The sequence below is a fragment of the Belonocnema kinseyi genome, chromosome 8 (assembly GCF_010883055.1).
Source record: "Belonocnema kinseyi isolate 2016_QV_RU_SX_M_011 chromosome 8, B_treatae_v1, whole genome shotgun sequence".
Lineage (NCBI taxonomy): Eukaryota > Metazoa > Arthropoda > Insecta > Hymenoptera > Cynipidae > Belonocnema > Belonocnema kinseyi.
Genome location: NC_046664.1, coordinates 11,781,314 through 11,804,267, shown reverse-complemented (window position 1 = coordinate 11,804,267; position 22,954 = coordinate 11,781,314). Strand labels below are relative to the sequence as shown.

General features: G+C 26.9%; 1 protein-coding gene across 1 annotated transcript in view; it reads left to right on the top strand.

Annotated features, from left to right (window-relative positions):
- Window positions 1-5,920, top strand: part of LOC117178858 (facilitated trehalose transporter Tret1-like) — a 45,558-nt gene extending 39,638 nt beyond the window's left edge. Inside the window, exon 3 of the mRNA XM_033370366.1 lies at window positions 3,895-5,920. Within this exon, the coding sequence (XP_033226257.1) occupies window positions 3,895-5,189 (1,295 nt within the window). The 3' untranslated portion in view covers window positions 5,190-5,920. The remainder of the gene's footprint in view (window positions 1-3,894) is intronic.
- The last annotated feature ends 17,034 nt before the right edge of the window (window positions 5,921-22,954 follow it).

Sequence of the window (22,954 nt, the reverse complement as noted above, 5' to 3'; positions counted from 1 at the left end):
GTATAGGGTCATTTTACGCTATTCAATTTCCACATTTACTTCCTCAAAACAGGGAAAAAATTTCAGTTACCGAATGCAGTTAAATAAAAACGCTTCTACATTAAATAACAAAATTTTTAAATTGAGCAAAAACATTTATTTTAATCATGTTGTATGCAATAAAATTTTATCTTACTTATTTATTTAAGAATAAATTTTTCTGCTCTGTTGAAATCGTTGAAACTATTTTCTGTAAGAAAAATTGATTGAATATTTATTATGTTAGTTGAAAAATCATTCCTCTGGTTGAAGATTTAACTTAATTTTTTTTTTATATTTATGAGATGACGATTTTGTTAAAAATTTGTTTTTTTTTGCATAAAATAAATTTTCTTGATGGAAATTCATATTTTCTAGTTGCAAATTTAACGGCTCGCTTGAAAGTTGAACTCCACTCTTAAAAATGCGTTAGATTGATTGCTGATTCATCATTTTAGTTGAAAATTTATCTCCTTGGTTAAAAATTTAACTATTTTGTTGAAAATTTGTTCGAGACCCTAATCCCGTTCTTTGATGTCATTTTGCAAGTTAAGACTATTTCGGAACACTCCAGACTGAATTTTCTTCTAAAAATAGATTTCTCATTCCAATTGGAGAAGAGTGCTTTCACACAGAAGGCTCTAACTCTCAAAAAATAAAATTTTCCTCTTCATTTGAAATAAACAAATACCAGTTAATCAATTTCGGATTTTTTATTCGATCAGTAAATTGCGCATCAGAAAGATCCGATTCTCAAGATCAATTGCCTGTTATGAATTTTTATGAGTAACAACAACTGTCGAGCGTTAATTCTTATGTCACAATGTGACTGTCAAGTCATGATCAGAAATCATGAAGATCGCCAATTCGATTTCAGAATTTTGCTGAATAAAATAGAATTAAAAGTAAAAATAATTATTTCTAAAACCAGAGAGATTTTTTTGGTCTCATGAAATAAGTAAATCTATAGAAACACTTTCATAAAAAAAATTATTTTTTGAAGTTGAATATTCCTTTTTTTTATTGAAAATTAAATTATTACTAACAATGTCGAAAATTCATGCTTTTAGATGAATATTGATCTCTTTCGCTTAAGATCCAAATATTCATGATTAAAAATTAATTATTTTTGTTTGAAAAGTCAGTTAAGAATTCATCTATTTGGGGTAATATTAGTATTAATTCGTTCACAATTGAGTTATTATTGACAGAAATTCTTTTTGTTTAAGAATTCAAATCTTTAGTTGAAAATTCATATCTTTCCTTGAAAATCAAAATATTTTTGTTTAAGAATTAATTATTTTTGGTTGAAAATTCTACTATTATATTTTAGGTTAGAAATTCATCTATTATGTGTAAAAATTGTGTTCAAAAGTCATTCTTTTTATTTAAAAATTCAAATCTTTGGTTGAAAATTCATATATTTTCTTTAAAATTCAAATATTTTTCGTTGAAAAGTCTACTATTGTATTTTTCTTAAGGAAGTTAAAGAGTCAATGTTTTTGTTTCAAAATTGAACTTTTTTTGTTTAAAATTTGTCCTTTTAGGATAAAAATTCAATTGTTTGGTTAAACATAAACTTTTTTGTAGAAAAATCATTTGTGGTTCGAAAATTTGACTGTTTTATATCAAATTCGCCTATTTGGTTCGAAAATTCCACAATTTGTTTACTTTTTTTCTGAACTAAAAAATATATCTTTCTTAGTTCAAAATTAAAATCTTTTGTTTAAAAAAATTAATTTATTTGATTAAAAATCCCAAAATTTTTTGTTGAAAAATCTACTATTATACGTATTTTTTAAATTTACATTTTTTAGTTGAAATTGTTATTATTTGGTTGAAAATTAAGTTTTTCGTAGAAAAATCATTTGTGCGTTGAGAAATGAAGGAGTCTTGTCCAAAATACTATATTTAGTTTGAAAATTAAACTCCTTTGTTGAAAATTCGTCTTTTTGATTTAAAAATTCATGTCTTTGGTTGTAAATTTGCAAAATTTTTGGTTAGAAATTAATTATTTTTTGTTAAAAAGTCTACTAATATATTTTTGGTTAAGAATTCATCTATTACGGCTAACAGTGTTCGTTTTTTTTCTCATTGTTTTGTTAACTATTTAAAAATTTCGTTAGAAAGTAATTTTGTTAAAAAATTCAACTGTTTTATTGAAATTCGTCCTTTTATGATAAAAATTCAGCAATTTGCTTGCATTTTTTTCTTTCTTGACTGAAAAATTTTTCTTGGTACAAAATTCAAATATTTTGTTTCAAAAAATCATCGCCGTTTAAAAAAATCCAAATATTTTTTTGGTTAAAAAGTCGACTATTATATGGTATATATATTTTAAATTATTTACTTTAGTTTAAAATTTAGTAATCTTGATGAAAATGCAAGAACTTTGTTAAGAAGTCATTCTTTTTATTAAAAACTTCAACTGTTTTGTTTCAAATTTGTCCTTTTAGGATAAAAATGCAACTATTTGGTTTAAAATTCTATGTTAAAAGTATGATTATTTTTTATTAAAAGCCCATTATATTTTTGATTTATAATTGATTTTTTTTGATAAAACTGTCATAATTTGGTTACAATTTTTTGTTATTTTGTTGAGTATTCGAGAATTTTATTAGAAAGTTTATTTCTTTTTCTTTAAAAATTTCACTGTGTTGTTAATAAATCGTCTTTTTAGAATAGAAATTCAGGTATTTGATTGACAATATAATAATTATATTTGCATTTTAAAAACTCAAATCTTTTTTTTTAACTTGTTCTTTTTGGTATAAAAATTCATTTCTTCAGCTGAAAATTCAAATATTTTTTATTGAAAATTAATTATTCTTAGTTAAGTTTACTATTACATTTTTGGTTGAGAATAACTTTTTTTTTATTAAAAATTTGACAATATAATTTAATTTAACAAATTAATTAATTATTTTAATTTTTTTGTTAAAATACTATCTTTTTGGGTTGAAAACTTAACTAATTCGGTAGGAAATTCAGTTAATTTTGCAAAATTTGTCCTGTTTAGTAGAAAATAGTTTAAAATTGAATTAATTGTTGATAATTCTACATTTTTAAAGCATTTTCTGTTGGGTCAAGGATGTTGTAAATCTTCTAGAAATGGGATTCGGAACTAAGTTAAATGAAAGAATACTTCCATAACGAAAAAAAAATCAGTCATAGAGATTTATAATCCAAAAGAGGAAAAATGTGAATTTTTTCCTGATCTGAAAAATTAAATTTAAAGAAATCCTCTTTTTATAAATATAATGTGAGTCATGAATAGCCTGTGACTTTCAATAAAAATTATAGCAACTGGAGTGGTTCAATTTCATGTCCATGCACCAGAACGGCCGGATCTTGGAATGTCCGAAATGAGCCGAACTCAGTCGAAGTGTTCGACATTTTTAAATTCGCGCCAAAAGGCGTTCCTTCATTTATAAAGTTGCCAAACACATGCACCGGCATGACCGTAACCCGGAATGACCGACACACCAATCAGACAGCACCTTCGACAAGACATACCTGTTACGTCTTGTCAAATGTACTCTGTGATTCGTGTTCAGGTCATTCCGATTGACGGTCGTTCGGCTGTGACAACTTTGGAAATGAATGGAACGCCTTTTGATTCGAACTTACAAATTCTTAACACTTCGGCTGAGTTCGGGCCTAGAAACACACTGTTTCCGTAAAACTTTTCTGATTGGTCAACACCTGATTCCGGCCATTCCGAGATCCTGCCGTTCTGATGCATGAACAGAAAGTCTTACTGTCGAGACAATAATCATGATGATATACGATAGTTTGATATCCCGGAGTTGACAATCAAAGAATCCATTTTCCTATCTTTTCTGAACCTCATTACAAAATAAAATTTGTTTGCAGCCAGCACATCAGCCATCGGCACTCCAATTGGTTGCCTGCTCTCTGGATACCTGATGGACATATTCGGTAGAAAAGCCTCTCTCATCGTCACAGAAGTCCCAGCCTTGATGGGCTGGATCCTCATAGCTTGTGCAACAAACGTGAACATGATCTACGCTGGAAGATTCTTCAGCGGTCTCGGATCAGGAATGGTTGGAGCTCCTGCTCGTGTTTATGCCAGTGAAGTGACCCAGCCTCACTTACGAGGAATGCTAACAGCCTTTGCAAGTGTTGGTGTTAGTACCGGGGTGCTAATAGAATATTCCCTAGGTAGCATGTTATCCTGGAACGTGTGTGCTGCTGTCAGTGCCTTTCTTCCTCTCGCAGCACTTCTTCTAATGTTCTTTTTCCCAGAGACACCATCCTTCCTTATCTCTCGAAACAAACCAGAAGAAGCCAGACTTTCTTTACAGAGGTTCAGAGACAAAAACTACAACCTAGAAAAAGAAATGGACCTCCTTCTTAACTTTTCTAACAAGAATAACATTAAAAGACTCACTGGCTTCCGCGAAACAATGACAGCCTTGCTGAAACCAAATGCTGTCAAACCGTTACAAATCTTAATTTTGTACTTCTTGATCTATCAGTGGACTGGTACAAACGCTGTTACCTTTTACACAGCCCAAATTTTCCAGGATTCAGGAACAACCATCAACAAATATTTGGCTACAGTCATGATAGGTGTTGTCAGACTTGTCTGTACAATTTTAGCCTGTATCCTTTGCAGAAGATGTGGAAGAAGACCCTTGACAATGGTTTCTTCTATTGGTTGTGGCATTTCCATGTTGGGATTTGGAACCTATGAGTGGATCAAGGTTTACTGGGTAACGAATGACATGCCTATAAGCTGGAATTGGTTCCCACTTCTTTGTCTCATTCTGTACACGATAGCTTGTACTCTTGGTTTTTTGGTGATTCCCTGGATCATGATTGGAGAAATTTATCCTGTTCAAGTCCGTGGTCTTCTGGGTGGTCTCACAACAATGTCTGCGCACACTTTTGTATTTACGGTGGTTCAAACCTTCCCACTGTTAAATGAAACAATCACGGTTCATGGTACTTATCTCTTGTATGGTTTTATATCTATGTTTGGAACTGTGTACTTTTATTTGTGTTTGCCGGAAACGAAGGGAAAGACTTTGCAAGAGATTGAGGACTATTTTTCGGGAAGAAGTGATTCTTTGAAAACGGGTCTCAGTAATAAACACTGGACTAGTAATAAGCTGAATGTTCAAAAAGGGCAGGTGTTGCCTTAATCAGTCGAATTTTTGATGTTCACCAAATTTAAACAGGGTTGCTACAGATCAGAAAATTGTGGAAAGTCAGGGAACCTAAAACTGATCGGGGGTAGTCAGAAATGGTCAGAAAGCCCCTAAAAGAGTCAGGAAAAATTAAAAAAGTGTCAGTAAAAAAGCAGAGAATTTTGAAATTCGGATTGTGTAGCAATTGATTATTTGCTATTTAGATATTTAACGATTTAGAAGATTCCTGATCTGCTTTAAGAAGAAACTTTTCTTCTATGTACATATATTAGAGTCTTAGTGGAAAATTATATTTTAATTAATTTAATTATTAGTGAAATGAGAGTGAATACAAAAGCTTCCAAAACCTGGATTTAATTTGTCTCAGTTTCTCTTTAGAGCAAATCAGTCCTGGAATATTGGATCTCTTCGAGGATCATGCACCTTTTGAGTGAAACAAGGCATATAAAATAAAATTTTGTCAATTTTGACAATATTTAACTTTAAATTATTTTCCCAAATTGTATTTTGAGACTTATGAAATTCCGTTCCAATTAGGGATCGTCAATATACTACGTTAGCACTTTACATGTGGGGGGGGGGTCTCTTAATACGTACGAATGTTAACGAATAGTCATTTTCCTGATGATGAATGTTTTTAGTAAAAAGTTATTCTTTTAGTTTAAAAATTCACCTTTTTCAGTTGAAATTTCAACTTTTTGGTTGAGAACTCTAGAATCTTATTAAAAATTTGTTCAGTATTCTTGGTTTAGTTAAAAGTTCGTCTTTTTGTAATAAATTGATCTTTTTTTTTTAGAATTCTTCTTTTTTAGTTCAAAATTCTTAAATTTTATTAAAAATGAATGATTGATTGATCATTATTATTAATTAATTGTTATTATTTATAATTATTCATTAATATTAATTGATTAATAATTATTTTTTTTGTTTATAAATTCATCTTTTGGTTAAAAATTTAACAAATAGATTTTAAAGTTCAACTACTACTTTCTTAAAAATTAAAGAGAAAAATTTTCTTTCTTTCCTTAAAATTTAATTTTTCGGTTGAGAGTTCTTGAATTTTATTGAAAATTGTTTTTTTTTTGTAGTCAATGTATCTTCTTACTGAAAATTGCATCTTTTTTAGTTGAAACTTTAACTTTTTGGTTGAGGAATCTTAAATTTTATTACAAATTCGTCTTTTTTGTGTAAAATAATCTTCTAAATTGATAATTTATATTTTTTACTTGAAAATTCAACTTTCTGATTCATTATTTTTAAATTTTCTTAAAAATTCACCTTTATTGCAGTAAAATAATATTTTTATTTAAAAATTCATATTTTTTAGTTGAAAATTCAATTTTTGTTGAGAATTCTTGAATTTTGTTAAAAACTCGGTTTATTCTGTAGACAACTAATGTTTTTGTTTAAAAATTGATTTTTCTTAGTTGAAAATTCAATTTTTTGTTTGAGAATTCTTGCATTTTTCAAAAAACTGTTGTTTTTTCGGTGGAAATTAAAACTTTTGTTTAAAAATTCATGTTTTTGGTTAAAAATTTAACAGTTAATTTTTAAGGTGAAAATACTTTTATAAGAATAAAAAATACATTTCTTTCTTTTCTGAAAATGTAACTTTTTATTTGAGAATTTTTGAATTTTAATGTGCATAATTCCTAAAAATAAAATCAAGAAGGCAACGATCAAATTCGAACCACCGCATAAAATTTTTCTACATAAATTCAAAAAATGGCAACAGTTTTTCCCAAAAAAGAAAACAAAACAATATCTTTTTTGGTGGTAAATTAATCTTTTCGTTTTAAAGTTGATATTTTTCTGTTAAAAAATCAACTTTTTGATTAATAATTCTTAGATATTTTTTAAAAGTCGTTTTTCTGTAGAAAATTAATCTTTTGGGTTAAAAATGATTCTTGATAAAGTAAACATGGAACTTTTAGTTAAAATTAAACTATTTCGTCAAAAAATTTTTTGTTATTATTGAAAATTCAACTATTGGGTTTAGAGTTTATTTATTTTATTAGAAATTGGTCCTTTTTTGTATCAAACTAAATTTTTATCAAAATTCCATATTTTCGATTTGATAATTCAACTTTTTTGTATAGAAAATTCGTCAATTTGTTTTGAAAGTTCAATAATTTACCCCTGAAAAAATCAAGTATATCGTAAAACATTCGTTTTTTTTATAATTAGAAAATATTTTTAAATTCAAAAGTGGAACTATTCTATTTTCGGTTAACAACTAACTTTTCCTTATTTAGAAATTCAATCATACCCAGATTAAATTTCACATAAAATTAAATAAGGCCCATTTCAAAACTTTCTTTGAAAATCACATTTTTATTTTAATTGTTCATTTATTATTGAAGTTTATAATTCACTACACGATCACGTAGACAATATAAGTATATTAGGAACTTGACTCGCTACAAACATACAAAAAATCATTTTAAACGTAAAATTAGGTGGAGGGGGGGGGGGCAAAATTTTCCCAAAGTTTGTAACGTAGTTTATGGATGATATACAATTATGAGTCCCGGACTTCTCCTGATTTTCCAGACTTTGTAGCAATCCACATTGGTTTTTTGATCTGAAAAATGATTAGAAAACGAAATTCCTCTAAAAAAAACTACAAACTTTGAGGCCTTAAAAATGTATTTTATTTGCTGCATAAAGACTTCTCATGATCATTTAATTAAATAAGATGTGGCTTCATAGAAGCTTGTGATAGAATCGTACTCGTACTCGGAAATAAAGTTTATGAAAAAGTTTGGTTATCGATATTAGAGTACGATTAGGATTATGACTGTAATAATTAATTAGATAGCGTAAAGTTTTGCACAAATATAGTTTAAGAAAATAAATTCAGTTTGCGCTTTTTATCAAAATATGAGCTGTGCTTGAAAACAGGAAAATTGCACGCACAATCCAAACGCTATTTCTATTTAAAAATATGGATGTTATGATAATAGGTATAATTGAAAAAAATTATCACTTTCATTCTTCATCAAGGATAACAAGGTATGCACTTTTAGTACTTATATTTTCTACGAAATTATACAAAATTCTTGTTTCCGTTGTTTTAAAACTCTAATTACGAAAAAGCGCGTAATTTTTAATTATACAAGATGAAAAATTGAAACTGAGTGCAAAGTGGGTAGTAATTTTATAATGTTTTTACCATAAAAGTTGACTTGAGAGGAATCATGAGTGGTTTTTCTCTAATTTACTGATATTGAATTTATATTTAGAAAAATGTAAATTGATTCTTGGCATGATAGATAGTTAGTTATTTTAAATTGAAGAAACTCCTCTTTTAAATAAGAGCCCGGTCCAGATGTTAAGTGGCATGTAATCAGTATCAGAGTGAAATAATTATTGCGTTAGACTAATGTATTTTCTGGATAGTTATTTCACTTAATAATCAAAATAAGTGCCAATAATGTTTAAATAAAGAAAATTGTAAATAGCATCGTCAATCGTAGTTTACTTCTTATATGTGATAGGATCTCATTCACGAAATCTTAACGAAAATATTTTTGTAAGAAAAATAAAAACTTTTTTGAAGATATGATCACTTTGCTTATTTTGTATATATAAGCTAAAAATATTCAAACTTTCTATTAAATGATGATTTTATTTTAATATTATTAAAAAATAAATACACGCAAAAAAGAGAGCGGTGGATTATTCGAAAACAGAGCGGCCATTGATGCATGATCGGATATATAATCTATTTAAAATAGTAAAATATTCTATCTGTATTTGCAATTTCTAGCCTGAATATAGTGACGGTAATTACTATTTAAAATTACATTTGACAAATTTGAATAATTCTAACATTACCTCTTTAGACCACGAAATTTACTATTTAGAAGTGCTAATGTTTGCCCTGCAGATTATCATGTTCTAAAAATCGTAAAATGAAAAAATTGCCATATCCAAAAGTGATTTAAGTGATGTAAAGTTACACAAAGTCTCCCCTACGTAAGAAAAATTCGAGTTAATGAAATCCATTGACAGTTGACCAGAATAATTAGATAGAACGTGATTACCTATAGGAACAAGTAATAGTTATTGGAGAATAAGTACTTTTTTCCTGTAGATACACTGATTATTTGTTAGCGTTTACTGGTGGTTAGATAGTCATGTTCTAAGTAATTACTGTTCTCAATTATCAGTAGAACTCATCAACTAAAATTCTGTTCACGTAGAGGGGACTGTTTGTTCATTATTAAATCTTAGTTTATTTAAAAAAAATTGAATAGCATACAAGTATTTGACCACGAAATGTGAATTTAATAATCACGATATAATTATAGAAATATTGGGTATTGGGGAATAAGTTTCAATTGGAGAAAGCCAATGAGTCAAAAGCTCACTATTTGTTTGTCAAAATGTGGGACGTTTCGTTGGCATGGGTTCGCCAACCTCATCAAGCTGATTTATTAAAAAGACCACCAAGTAAATATCACTTGCTTTTACAGACAAATAATATAAGATTAACAACACATTTCAAACAAATGAATCTACCATTAAGAATCAGTAGTTAAAACAGAATTTCTGTTTAACGCCTTTAAAAGTAATAAATAAATGTAAAGAGCACATTCTTGATTCGATTAAACTGACGATGTAAAGTCAACTGAAGAAACAATTCTTGGGTCGATTAATATACATTGACATAACCGCACACATATACATAAAGTTCTAAATAATACTGATTTCATGTCCTTTTATCTATTGGGAAGAATAATCCCAAATTTAATTTCTGGAATAAAGAAAAGTATATTTGACTGAGAGCAAAACTATCTTCTTTTTATTAATATTATTTGAATTGCTATTGCTATGGATCATCTCCTGAAAATTTGTAGACTAGATTTCTTATCATCCCATTTTTCTGAAATATCTTTACGTAATTGTATTACAAAACTTAAACTTTTCTGATTATAGGAATAGCAGCAATATTATAACTACTTAATACTTTAGGCAATTTCGTCAAATTACTGGAAAACGGAAGACAAACCTACAGTTGATCTACATGTGAACGAATCTGATTATTGTTTACTACCTTGTTGATAGAGAGATATTTAATTTTGTTCATACGGACATTTACCCTTTTATTGATGAAAAAGTGGGATAATCGTAATTGATCAGTAACTGCTTAATTACTTTTAAATTTTTTAAAGTGAAAATTAGGATGCAATAATAATATTCCTCGGTCAATCAGATTGTACACAATATGTTTTCTTCTGTTAGATAGGATGATTTGTATAAAAATTAATTAGTCTATCAGATGACATTGGCTTTTGGAACCAATTAGTAATAATATGATTATCATTTCTAATGAGCGTCATGTCTAAGAAATTAATAAACTTATTTTGCTCAAATTTAAAAGTGAATTCTAAATTTTTGTTGTAAGAATTAAAAATTTTAATGACTCAATCAATATGTGTTTCTTTAACGCATATGATTATGTCGTCGATATATCTGTTGTATATAAGAGGAATACAATCATTAATATTGTTAAACTTTCTTAAACATGTTTCTTCCAAATCGTCTATTACAATGTCCGCAAACAAAGTTGAAATTAGAGAGCCCATTGGCGTACAATCAATTTGTTTATAAATATTTTAATTAAAAGTGAAAAACGTGTTATCAAAAAGGAATTTCGTAAAATTTATAATATCGTTGAATGGAATATTACATTGATTGTGAATAAATTTAACTCTTTTTACAAAGTTTCTTTTTTGTAGTAACATGTTTAAGAAAGTTAAAAATATTTATGATTATATTCCTATTATATACTACAGATATGTCGACGACATAATCATATGCATTAAAGAAAAACATCGATTTAGACAATAAAACTTTAAATTCTTACAACAAAAATATACAATTCACTTTTGAATTAGAGCAAAATAAGTTTATTAATTTCTTAGACATGGCGCTAATTAGAAATGATAATGATATTATTATTATTATTAATTGGTCTCCAAAGCCAATGTCATCTGATATTAATTAATTTTGGTTCAAATAATCCTATCCAACAGAAAAAAATACTGTGTTTAATCTTGTTGACGGAGAAATAATATTATCGCATGATAATTTTCACTCTAAAAATTTAAAAATAATGCAGCAAGTTACTGATCAATAGCAATTGTACAAGTTTTGTCATCAATAAAAGCATAAAAGTCCGTATGAACAAAATTATATATCTCTCCAGTGGCGGACTGGCATGGGGGCGCAGCCGGGGGTTCCCAGCTGCGCCCCCTTGTTTGGCGCCCCCTGAACCATGCTAAGGCGCCCCAAAAAGATTATATTGTTTAAACAAATAAATACATGTAATATTTCAATAGAAAGAGTGAAAAGAATATCCAATAATGTCCACGATTTACACTTGTACTCTTTTAAGTAATACTAGTAAAGTAAAAAGTGTCCTCCAACTTCTTTCCACCCAAATTATTCCTAAAAATTTCTCTAATGCATGTTTTGAATTATACTGAAAAAAAATATTTAAAAAACGAATAATAAATTATTCATATTGAAACAGTAAAAGTAAAAGCAATATTCTTGTCATTAACTACATTACGGAATTTTAAATTCATTTTTTTCCGATGCAATCCCAAATATATTTTTTGAATAAAAATGCATAAGACATCTGAATGTATTTTTTATGGGTCTCCGTTAATATATTGCCTTTTTACACATGCTAACTCTCGATAGCGCCTATACATACCTTGAGGGATTTTACAGATCAAAATTTTTATGTAAAAAGTATGACTCCATTTTTGCTTACAAATATAGAAGGGAGCAACTCATTTAATTTATCACAAAATCTTGACTAATTATCGGCTGTATTTAATTATTTTACTGACCGTTAAGTTTAAACTCAATTTTTATATCAAAATAACTACTTGTTAGTCAACATTTTCTCCAAAACAATTTTACATTTTATTTCGAGATTTTTACATATCGTTACATTTCGAGATTTCGGACCAAAGGATATATTTTGGAAATTGTAAAACATTACTATATTTTGCCAAATTTTACTATAATTATTGTTATTTTATCATAATTTTAGCATTTTGCGTAATTCTTTATGTTTTTATTAATAATTACTTATTAAAATCAAGGCTTAAATCTTCGAGGCAAAAATACTTTAAAACTTGCAGTCTATGGTGTGACAAGTTTTTCATTCTTAAAAAATAATAAGAAATATGAAAAAAAAATTGGTTGAACTCCTAGACGAAAAACAATTTGCCCGCTGCGTGGGCACTGGTGCCCACGTCAAAGCATCGACTAGACTGTAATTTAGTGATTGCGAATTATCTTTTGTTAAAGCTCCTTCGGTTTTAACGAACACATTCTCATTACGTATCTCGTGCTTCGCCCTCGCTTTTTTTTAAATGCTCGAAATTTTATTCTCAGCTCCCCTGGAAAATGTATCGTTTCACTCAATTTATATTATTACATTTCATTATCTGCATGGGTATTGAACCAGACATATTTTCACTGTCTTGTTTTTATAATTTAAAGAGTTCGCCTTCTATAAATAAACTATTTTGTTATTAAAAAATTTAATTGTTTATTCTCAATGTTTTTTTAATTAAAACAAAGCTTAAAATAAAAATAAGTCCTTCCATAAAAACTGATTAATAACGAATTTGGAGTTCTTTTGTGGGTGACTTGTTGCATAGTTAGACCACGAAACAGAGTGTTTTATTTTTCATTATTTTGTTGTCTGATCAAAATTTGAATTTCCGATTTAAAGAAAAAATTCAAAAAGTTGTTTTGACAGTCTGGGGGGGGGGGGGACTTTACACACATCTAATACGTTTACGTCATACTCCTTAGAAACAGTTTTTCCTTTTCTCCAATGAACTTTTTTTATGGAGTCGCCCCCAGTATTGGATCCCCCGTCGCGCCCCTGGGTGCCCAGTCCGCCACCGTATCACACTATCAACAAGGTAGTAAATAATATTCAGATTCGTTCACATATAGATCAACATAAGTTTTGTCTTCCATTTTCCAATAATTTTACAAAATTCTGTAAAATAATAAATAGTTATAATATTTATACGATTCCTATATTCAAAGAAAGTTTAAGTTCTGTAATAAAATTAGATAAATATTTTGAAAATGTTCTTTAAAATATATTATAATTATTTGTTATTAAAAATGGAAATTCAAGTGAAAAATACAAAAATAACGTAATGAAAAATTGTTTTAGATTGTAAATTTTCTTTCACACTTAAAGTTTCCTTCATATGCAAAGTGGTAACCTCAATCTTTATAGTAATGTAATATAGTAGGAATCGACTGTATACTTGTAGTAATGTCCCAGTGGGCACAAAATTTGGCGACGTCTTTACGACATCGTTACGACATCTTTACGACACTTTACAACATCCTATGTCCATGTCGTTTCGGTGTCTTTGCGATAGCGTAAAGACATCGTGAAACCATACGACTTATTTACGATATCGTAAAGGCACCTTAACGGCATGGACATAGGATGTCGTAAAGATGTCGTATAGATGTCGTAACGGTGTCGTAAAGACGTCGCCAAACTTTGTACCTACTGGGTATGTAATTAAATATCGGATATTATTTTTATAATAAAATTAATTGTTTGTTTAAAATATCTCCATTAAAATCATTTTTCTAATGTTTCTGATGTTGAAAAATGAGTATCTGAATTCAATTTTTAAATTTATATTTGAAAAATTTATAGTGGTCAAATTTATATTTTCTAGAATTTGAATGTTTCAGTAAAAATAATTTTTTAAAGCTTTAAATTATTTTAATTTTCAATGAAAATAATAGTTTAATTCTTTTGTTGAGATGATTGAATTTTTATTAACTAATTCTGTAGAAAATTAAATTTTCTAGAATTATTTCAAAAGAAATAAAATTATTCAGAAGTTAATGTTCAAATTTAAAAAAATGCATAAAATTAAAAATAATGTGAGACTTATTAGAATGATTCAATGAAAATAAATATTTAATCACTTTTATGTTGTCAACTGATTGACCACTAACTATTATTTGTTTATTTGAAAACTTAGGGATTAGTTTAAAATGTTGTTAATAAATAAAATTTTAACAACTGAAAGTTCAAATTTGAAAAAAAGATATTAAGTACAAATTATTGAAATTTTCAGTGAAAATTATAGTTAGAAGCTTTTGATGTTGTGAAATGATTAATTAATTATTAGGTAACTTATAATCTAAATTACTAATAATAAGTTACTAATAAATCAAATTTTCATTTTTGACGCACTGATTTACATAGCCGTCCGAAAAATGATTGTGTAAGTTCGATTTTCGAAACTATATGTGTTTTAATTGTTTAGCAATGTATTTGGACACGCATTTCTTTTCTCACTAACATTTGTTTGAACATTCCATTCATTTTCATATTAAAAACTAAGAATCGGATAGGAATGGGATTTTTTAGATTGTGGGTGTTAATTTTTTATGATTTTGTACAAATATCATTTTACAAAAATTACGTCTTTTCACAACATTAAATTAACATATCGTGCACTAAAATCTTCGAATGATATCTTGCTCTTTAATATTACTAATAGTGTAATATTAAATTCTACGTTACATACCCAGTGGGCAAAGAATTTGGCGACCTCTTCACGACATTGTTACGACATCTTTTCCGACATCTTTACGACATCCTATGTCCATGTCGTTTCGGTATCTTTGCGATATCGTAAAGACATCGTCAGATCATACGAGTTATTTACGATATCGTAAAGACACCTTAACGACATGGACATTGGATGTCGTAAAGTTGTCGTAAAGATATCGTAACGATGTCGTAAAGATGTCGCCAAACTTTGTGCTCACTGGGTAGATTCATTAAATGCATTATTCCAGATTCTAATTCTGCGAAACTTTTGGGGTAAACATTTTTAAGAAATAAATAGTTATTCGAAAATTGGGTAAATGATAAAAAAGAATTCAAAAGTAAGTGCGTGCTCGCGCACACACATGGTGCTTTAGTTTAGTTTTAAATACCTAATTCTTCTGTCTGGAGTGAAAAGAAAAGTTGATAAAATGAAGATATAAATACCAACAACCGGGATAATTATATGTATCCATTAAGAAAAGAAAATTTTCTACCTTGATTTATATTTAGCCCGGTTGACGCTGGATACATTTTTCAGTAAAATAGTGTTTTTATTTGTAACCAAGTTAAAAATTACAAGATGATATCAAAATAGAAAATAACATTTATTTATATTAATTGCTTCTCATTAATCCGGCTAATGAGGTAATTTGTTCAGATCAAACGGGAAGGGATGGGTGTTAGAACCAGTTGAAGATCTTGTAGAAGGTGGACTATGTGGACCTATTATACGTTGTGGACTTGGTGTCCTTGGAGTACTCTCAAAACTTTGAGGAGATAGAGGACGTTTCTTATTGTAATATTTAGGATTTCCTGGTGATCCGAAATAATCGTACGATGGGATTGATCCTGATTTTGATGGTTTTGCTGGTGCTGAAACTACTTCCCTTAGGTTTAGTGAAAGTGATCGACGAATATGTGGCATTGAAATAGGCGTTTTTACTGGTGAGCCTTTACTTAATCCTGATGGGGTTTTAGGACTAGGTTGTGATTTTTCTCTGGATGATTCTTCTGCGAATGAAGGTGGTGATGATCTAGATCTAGAAAATGACTGTCCTGTAAATGAGCTAAATAGTGATTTAGATCTAGATGATAACCTTGAAATTAAGGTTCTTCCTGATAATGTAGATTTAGATCCTGACTTCGTTGATGACGATGTTGGCATTCCGGACACTGAACTCGATTCTGTAAAAATAAAATAGAAGTGAATTAATTTTTCTAGTCGCACTGACTAGTGTTACGGAATTTTCCGAAATATTAGCCCTAAGCAAACCGGAAAAGGGGTTAGTTTTAAGGGAAATTTTGTAATTGTAGACAGGGTTTTTTCCTTAAAAAGTTGCTGTCACAAGATCACACATTTTTCGCGAAAACCTGATTGGTAGCACTATTAAATAGTAAATCAATCAATCAATCAATTTGTAAATAAAAATGTCCAAGTATGTTATTTTATATCATAACAATTATTTTTGAATATTTTTTAACATTATTTATCAAAGAAAGTATTTGAATTATGAATGCTATTTTTAAAAACACCCATTGTATTTTCCATTAGAAAAAAAGCTTTTTTATCAAATTTTTTGAGAATCGTCAATGTTACTATTAGGTGTTTCCAGCTGACCCTCAAGGTCTTTTTTAACAACTAGCCATAGAATCCGAACAAGAAATTATTTTTTTAATTTCAACTCAATTGGGCTGTTTTCTAGGGTCCCAGAATAACATAATTTTTTATTCAAACATTTTTTTCAACAAATTTAAAAAATCTACACCTTTTTTAAGTAATATTAACTAATTGATTGTAATCAAAGATCAACAGAAACAATTTACTTTCTTGCCAGTTATGCAAATAATGTTTTTATTGTAGAAACGTAACTATTGGCTGTAATAATGCAGAAAAGTGTAGTGTTTTGGAAATTTATCCACAAATTTCATTAGATCCTTTATTTTGACATTTTTCGTTACTTACCTATACATATTTTAACCATATTTGTTTTTTTTTTTTTAATATTACAAATTTATATTTTTTTTACTAACTTGCAACATTCAATTTACATTAAAAAGCGACATGGGCGATTAAGGAATTATATTATGTCATTCACAAAAAGTGATAATTTTGTCAAATTTGTCGAAAAAAACTGTTCTAACAAATCAAAATTGTTTTTCAATTATGGGTAATATATGTAAAGTGTTAACATTAAAAAGCTAGTGATTTTCTTTTCATAGCAAAACATTGCACTTATCTAAATTATTATATTTCAAAGTGACTTTTTAACAATCGAAAATTATTCAAACAATTAACAATAAAGTCAATCGATCGTGAAAACCAATTACTTAATGTTACCGAGAGAAAGTGTACATTTTGAAAATATTTTTAAAAAAGTATTTAAAGAAATACATTTTTTTAAGGAATAATAAATAAGCTGTAAAAATATCTGATACACCAGAATTCTGTAAGGTTTCTTAGCAAATTAAAAAAAAAAATTCTGTCTTATTCCAATCAAAAGTTGCATTTCAGAAATAAAAAGTTGCTTAAAAAATTTTCCACAAATTAAATGGAGACTTAAAGTTTTTATCTTCTGCCTAATTATTTTATCGCGTTGCGTGGGTACCGATAATTTATGATAAGATGTGGAAAATTATTTTTTGAACAAATAAAAATGGGTTTAAAAGTTTATAAATCCTAAAAAAAATATGTTTATTTTTTCACAACACTTTTTTAAAAATTAGAGTAAGTTTCTGAATATTTCCAAAAAATCTAAAAAAGAGATGACATTTTAAGCAAACTTCATGTTTTAAAATTCATCTCTTTTGGGAGTAAATTTAGATTTTATTACAAAAGATTAATTTTCAAACATTTCTAAATACATGAAAAAAGAATCTGGTACATTTTAAGACGATTTTTTTTATTTTGATAAATTTTAAAACATTTTAGGAAAATTATTAAATTTTCAAAAAGCAGATGGAATTTTAAACATCGTTCATGTTTAAAAATTCATCCCTTTTGATAGAAATTTCATCTTTTCTGATTAAATTCTTATTTAAATTCTTATAAGTTTTAGTGAGTAAATTCAGGTATTTAGAAGAGAAAAGGTATTTACAATTTTCGAAAAAGAAAGTAATTTCAATCTTGGAAATATCTTAAGAAATTGAAAATAGTAGATCTTTATAAATTAAAAAAAAGATTTTAAAGAATTTTTAAATACTGCAAAAGACTGAGAAACAAATTCTAAAGATTCATGGGAAACTTATAAATAATTTTTTTGTTTGAAAAATTATTTTTATAGAAATTCGAAAGAGATTGCAAAAAATTTCCTATAATTTTCTAAAATTTCTACCAAGTCTTAAAACAGTTTCAAAAATAATTTTTAACTTGAAAATAATTGAAGTGATTTGAAAAAAGGTTATATTTTTAAAGAGATCGAACAAAAAAATCAGAAGTTTTTCCAGAAGTTTAAGAGGCTTCAAGAAAATAAGAAAAATTGCTTAAGATTCCTGTAAAAATTTTAAACGATTGTTTATTTAGGAAAATTAAATTTTAAGAAACTTTTAAGAAAATTTAAAGAAATTTCTAAACGTGTTACTTCATTCTTGAAAACTTCTAATCCTGCACAGCTAAAAAAATTATCTTAAATGTTTCCAAAAAAATTTTAAGGAAAATAAATTATTTTAAAAGATATTTAGGAGTTTTGTAAAGATTTGAAAATAATTCAAATCTAAAAAAGATTTCAAACAATTGAAAAAAATCTCCAAAAATTGAAAAAAAATCTGTTTTCGATTTTTTAAAAATTATAAGATATTTAAAACAAAATCCTTAAGATTCTTGAGAATATTCTGAGTTATTTTTTCTTCAAAGATTATTTTAAAAAGAAAATTAAAACAGATTGAATAAAAATTTTGATGATCTCTTATATAGTATAGTATATAGTATATAGTATTTGAAACGATTTTACAAAAAGAATTAAAATTTTTTTGTTAAAATGTATAGTTTTAAATATTTCAAACAAAAATTTAGAAGTTTTTTAAAGAATTTTGAAAAGTGTCAAGAGAATACAAAAATTTCCTTAAGATTTTTTCACAAGCTTCATCTGTTTAGATTGGAAATTTAAGCATTTTTCGTTTTGAAAAATAACAAAGTTACAGAAAAACTTTCAGGAAGTTGAACAGATATTTTAAAATCAACTATTTGCTTGAAAATCAACTTTGTTGTTCAAAATTTTGATTTGAAAGACCTGAAATTATTATTCCAAATTTTTATTTTCTATCCAAATTTCTTTTTCCTATCAAATCGAAAAATTACACCCACTAGCAAAACCCAAATCGCAACAAATTTCCGGGTTATGTTTAAATTTAAGAAATCGGTTTAACTACGTGTTTTAATTTAAAGCAAAATTATTTTAAAATCATAAATTGAAATCAAAAATAATTTCAAGCAGAAATGTTTAATAATTTGATAGCGGAAAACTACTGGGGAACGTGAATAATAAAAAATTGTGATAAAATAATGATCTTGCCTAAAATATCAAACTTTATTGTGGAAGTATTCTGCAGCTTGTAAGTCATCTTCACAAATATAAGGTATTAGGAATTTACAGCTTCAAAATGAAAAAGAGAAAAATATTTACACTTTTAATTTATTTAACCTTGTTTAGCTAAAATTATGAATAGATTATTTATTGGCTCATCACGAAGTATGATAAGCCACAAAATAATGGTCTCTAAATTTGAATCTATTTTTTAAAACTAATTTCAATCACTGCATTTCATCCTAGCTATAAATAATTTATTTTTTACTGATAGTTTAGTAACTCAAATCACTACAGAATTAGCTACTATTTTTACTAACTAATTTTAGTGAAATAAACTTTTGATTATTTTTTACTATTTTATTCGTGAAATTCTAATTGTTATTTAGAAAATATATTTTAAATTTGTTTTTTAATAACTCCCGGAATGTTCAACTATGTAAAATTAATTACTATTAGTTTTTCTTCTGTATTTTGTAGTTTGACTATCTTGTTACATAAATAATTTTGAATCAAATACTGGTTATGTGACAACTTTTCGCAATAAAAAGTATACTAATTAATCACGACTGTATTGTATTGTAATAATTGTAAAATGCTGTAATTATTGCCAGTAATTAATTCATTGAGACCAATAAACTATTTATTACGTTATCTAACATTGTTTTCGTTGAAGTTCAAAATTTAAGTATTTTTTTTACATTTTTTAAAATTATTTTTTTAACTAAAAATTGAACTATTCCATGTTTGTTTTAAAATTATTCTTCTTTAGTTGAAACTTTAACCTTTTGTTTGTACATTTCTCTATTTCTTTGACTAAAAAATTAACCCTCTGGGTGATTAATTCACTTTTTTGGTTAAAAATGCATGTATTTTGTTCCATATTGAATTTTTTGTTCAAAATTAATTGCTTTAGCTGGAAAATTAGTTTCTTTTCATTGAAAATTAATTTTTTTAACTGAACATTTAAGTATATCATGTTTGGTTGAACTATAATTTTCTTTAGTTGAAAGTTTAACTATTAGTTTGAAAATATTTGTAATTTTTCTTAATTTGGTATTTTGTAGTAAAATATTAATCTTCTTTACGATTAATTCATCTTTTTTTAGTAGATAATTTAACTGTAAGGTTAAACTATTGTATTTTGTTAGAATATGTTATCATTTCGTAAAAAAATAATTTTTTTTTGTTTAAATATTCATTTTTTTTTATTAAAAATAATTTTGGTGTTAAAAATTAATTTGATTTACTAAAAATATAACTAAAATTAGAGCGAACATTTTTATTTATAGGCATTCAATCTTTTTTTAAGAAAATTAACTTGTTTTTTGTTGAAAATGTAACTATTTTATTAAAAATTAATTTTATTTGCTTACAATCTTTTTTCTCTAACTAAAAATTAAACAATTTTATTTTTTATTAAAGATTTCCTTTTTTGTTTTAAAATTCATTATGTTGCAAATTTTCCTTTTTTGATAAAATGTCAACCGTTTTGTTTGAAACTTCTACTATTAGGAGGATAATTTCGTTGGAAATTAAAATAATTTCTTGCAAATAAATCTTATTTGTTTAAAATTATTCTTGTTTTGATAGAAAATTAATATTTTTGGATAAAATTTCACATTCATGATCCAAAATTATCATTTTTAATTGAAAATTTATTTTCTTAACTAAAAACTTAACCAGTCTTATTTTTGCCGAAAATATTTTTTATAGATATTGAATCCTTTAAGATAAAAATTTATTTTATATATTTAAAATTAATCTATTTTGATGAAATTTTTTAGTTTAGAAAATTTATCTTATAGATTGAAAATTCGACAATTTCGTTAAACAATTTTTATCAAAGATGCATCATTTTTTAAGAAATTTTATTTGTTTGGTAAAAAATTTGATTGGAAATTCGCTTTTTTTAATTAATTTTTTTACTAAATATGTAACCATTCCATTTTTGCTTAAAAATTGATTTTTGTCAGTTAAAAATTCACTTATCTTGTTGATATCATGTCTTTTTTAGTCAAAATGCAATTATTTTTGTAGAAAATGTATATTTTTTATGAGTAAATTCAAATTTTTCCGCAAAAATTTGTCTGTAATACTTGCAAACTGAATATTTTGGATTTCCTTTTTTTCTATATATTTTGTAAAATCCTTCTTGGTTTAAAATTGAACTATTTCATTAAAAATTGTTTTCATTAAAGATTCATAATTTTAGTTGACAGTTTATTCCTTTTGTTACAAATTTAACAAATTTTGTTAAATATGCTGTTTCTCCTTTTTGAAAATAATTTTTTTTTACCAAAAATGTATCTATTCCATTGTGCCTAGAAAATTGATTTTATTTTTTATTCGAAAATTCAATTCTTTTATTAGAAGAATATTTTTGGGGTGCAAATTGAACTTTTTTCTCAAAAATTCGTCTCCATGGCTTGAAAACCTAAAATTGTTATCAGAATTTTGCCTTTATTGAGTAAAAAAATCTTTCTTGGTTGAAAATTCGTATTATTTTATTAATTTTAACAGTTTTTTATGGAAAATGAAAATTTTTTTTAAATGGAAATATCAACGATTAAACTTTTTGTTAAGAATCAATTTCTTTTCTTAAAGATTCATCAGTTTGGTTGAAAATTGAACTATTGTATTGGAAATTTCCTTTTTCGTAGTTGAAAATTATTTTCACTAAAAATGCAATAATAATAAAATTTTACAACAGTGCTTTCGAGATTTTCGTGACACCTATTTTTCAGAGAAAAACTGAAACCTTGTCAAGAATAAAGTTTGATAAAAAAAAATCCTTTTCAAACTATGTCACAGATTATAGAACAAATCGTAAAATGTTTTAGCATAGTAAAAAACAGTTTTAAAAAGTTTAAGAAGTTAACTAAAAATATGTCCTAATATTATTAAGATCTGACCCAAGACTGAACTTACCAAGAGAACTGAAGAAACCCACAAATGCAAAAACCAGAGACGGAAAAATGATCCTCATTTTCTCTAGGGAGAAAAAACCCCGATTATCCAAAAATTTTCAGAATAATTGGATTTTTTTAATTTTTCAGGAATATATACATAATGGCCACTTTATATTCAAGATAAAATATTACTCATGCTCAGAGAAGGATTAGGTGAAGATATCATTTATTGTTCGAGCAAAATGAAAAGTATGTACGCAGATGAGTATGATAAACCTCGAATTTAGTTACAGCTTTCTTGCTTTTCACGGCATAATAGTGCTGTAAATTATAGTAACCAGTTTTTTTTTCTATCGTAAACATGCAAGGCTTTTCGTTGTTATCTCTCTTTTTAATCTTAACGGTAATCAAAAACTTCGAAATAAAAAAATAAGGCCAAGTACGAATTGTAGAAACAGCTCAATGAATTGGACTTTTTTGAGAAGAATAAGCAAAACTTAAATTCATGATGAAGAGTTTCAGTGGAGTGAATGACGCCTAAAAAAAGACCTTGGATACTTATGGGTCTGCGTGGAGAGCTTTTAATTGAGACTTTGTGAAGCTCTTCGCCTGGGGTGATTGCTAGAGAGATTGATCAGCGAAATGAGTCCCAGCAGTGCCGCGAAACGAACGTGTTATTTAAGTAAA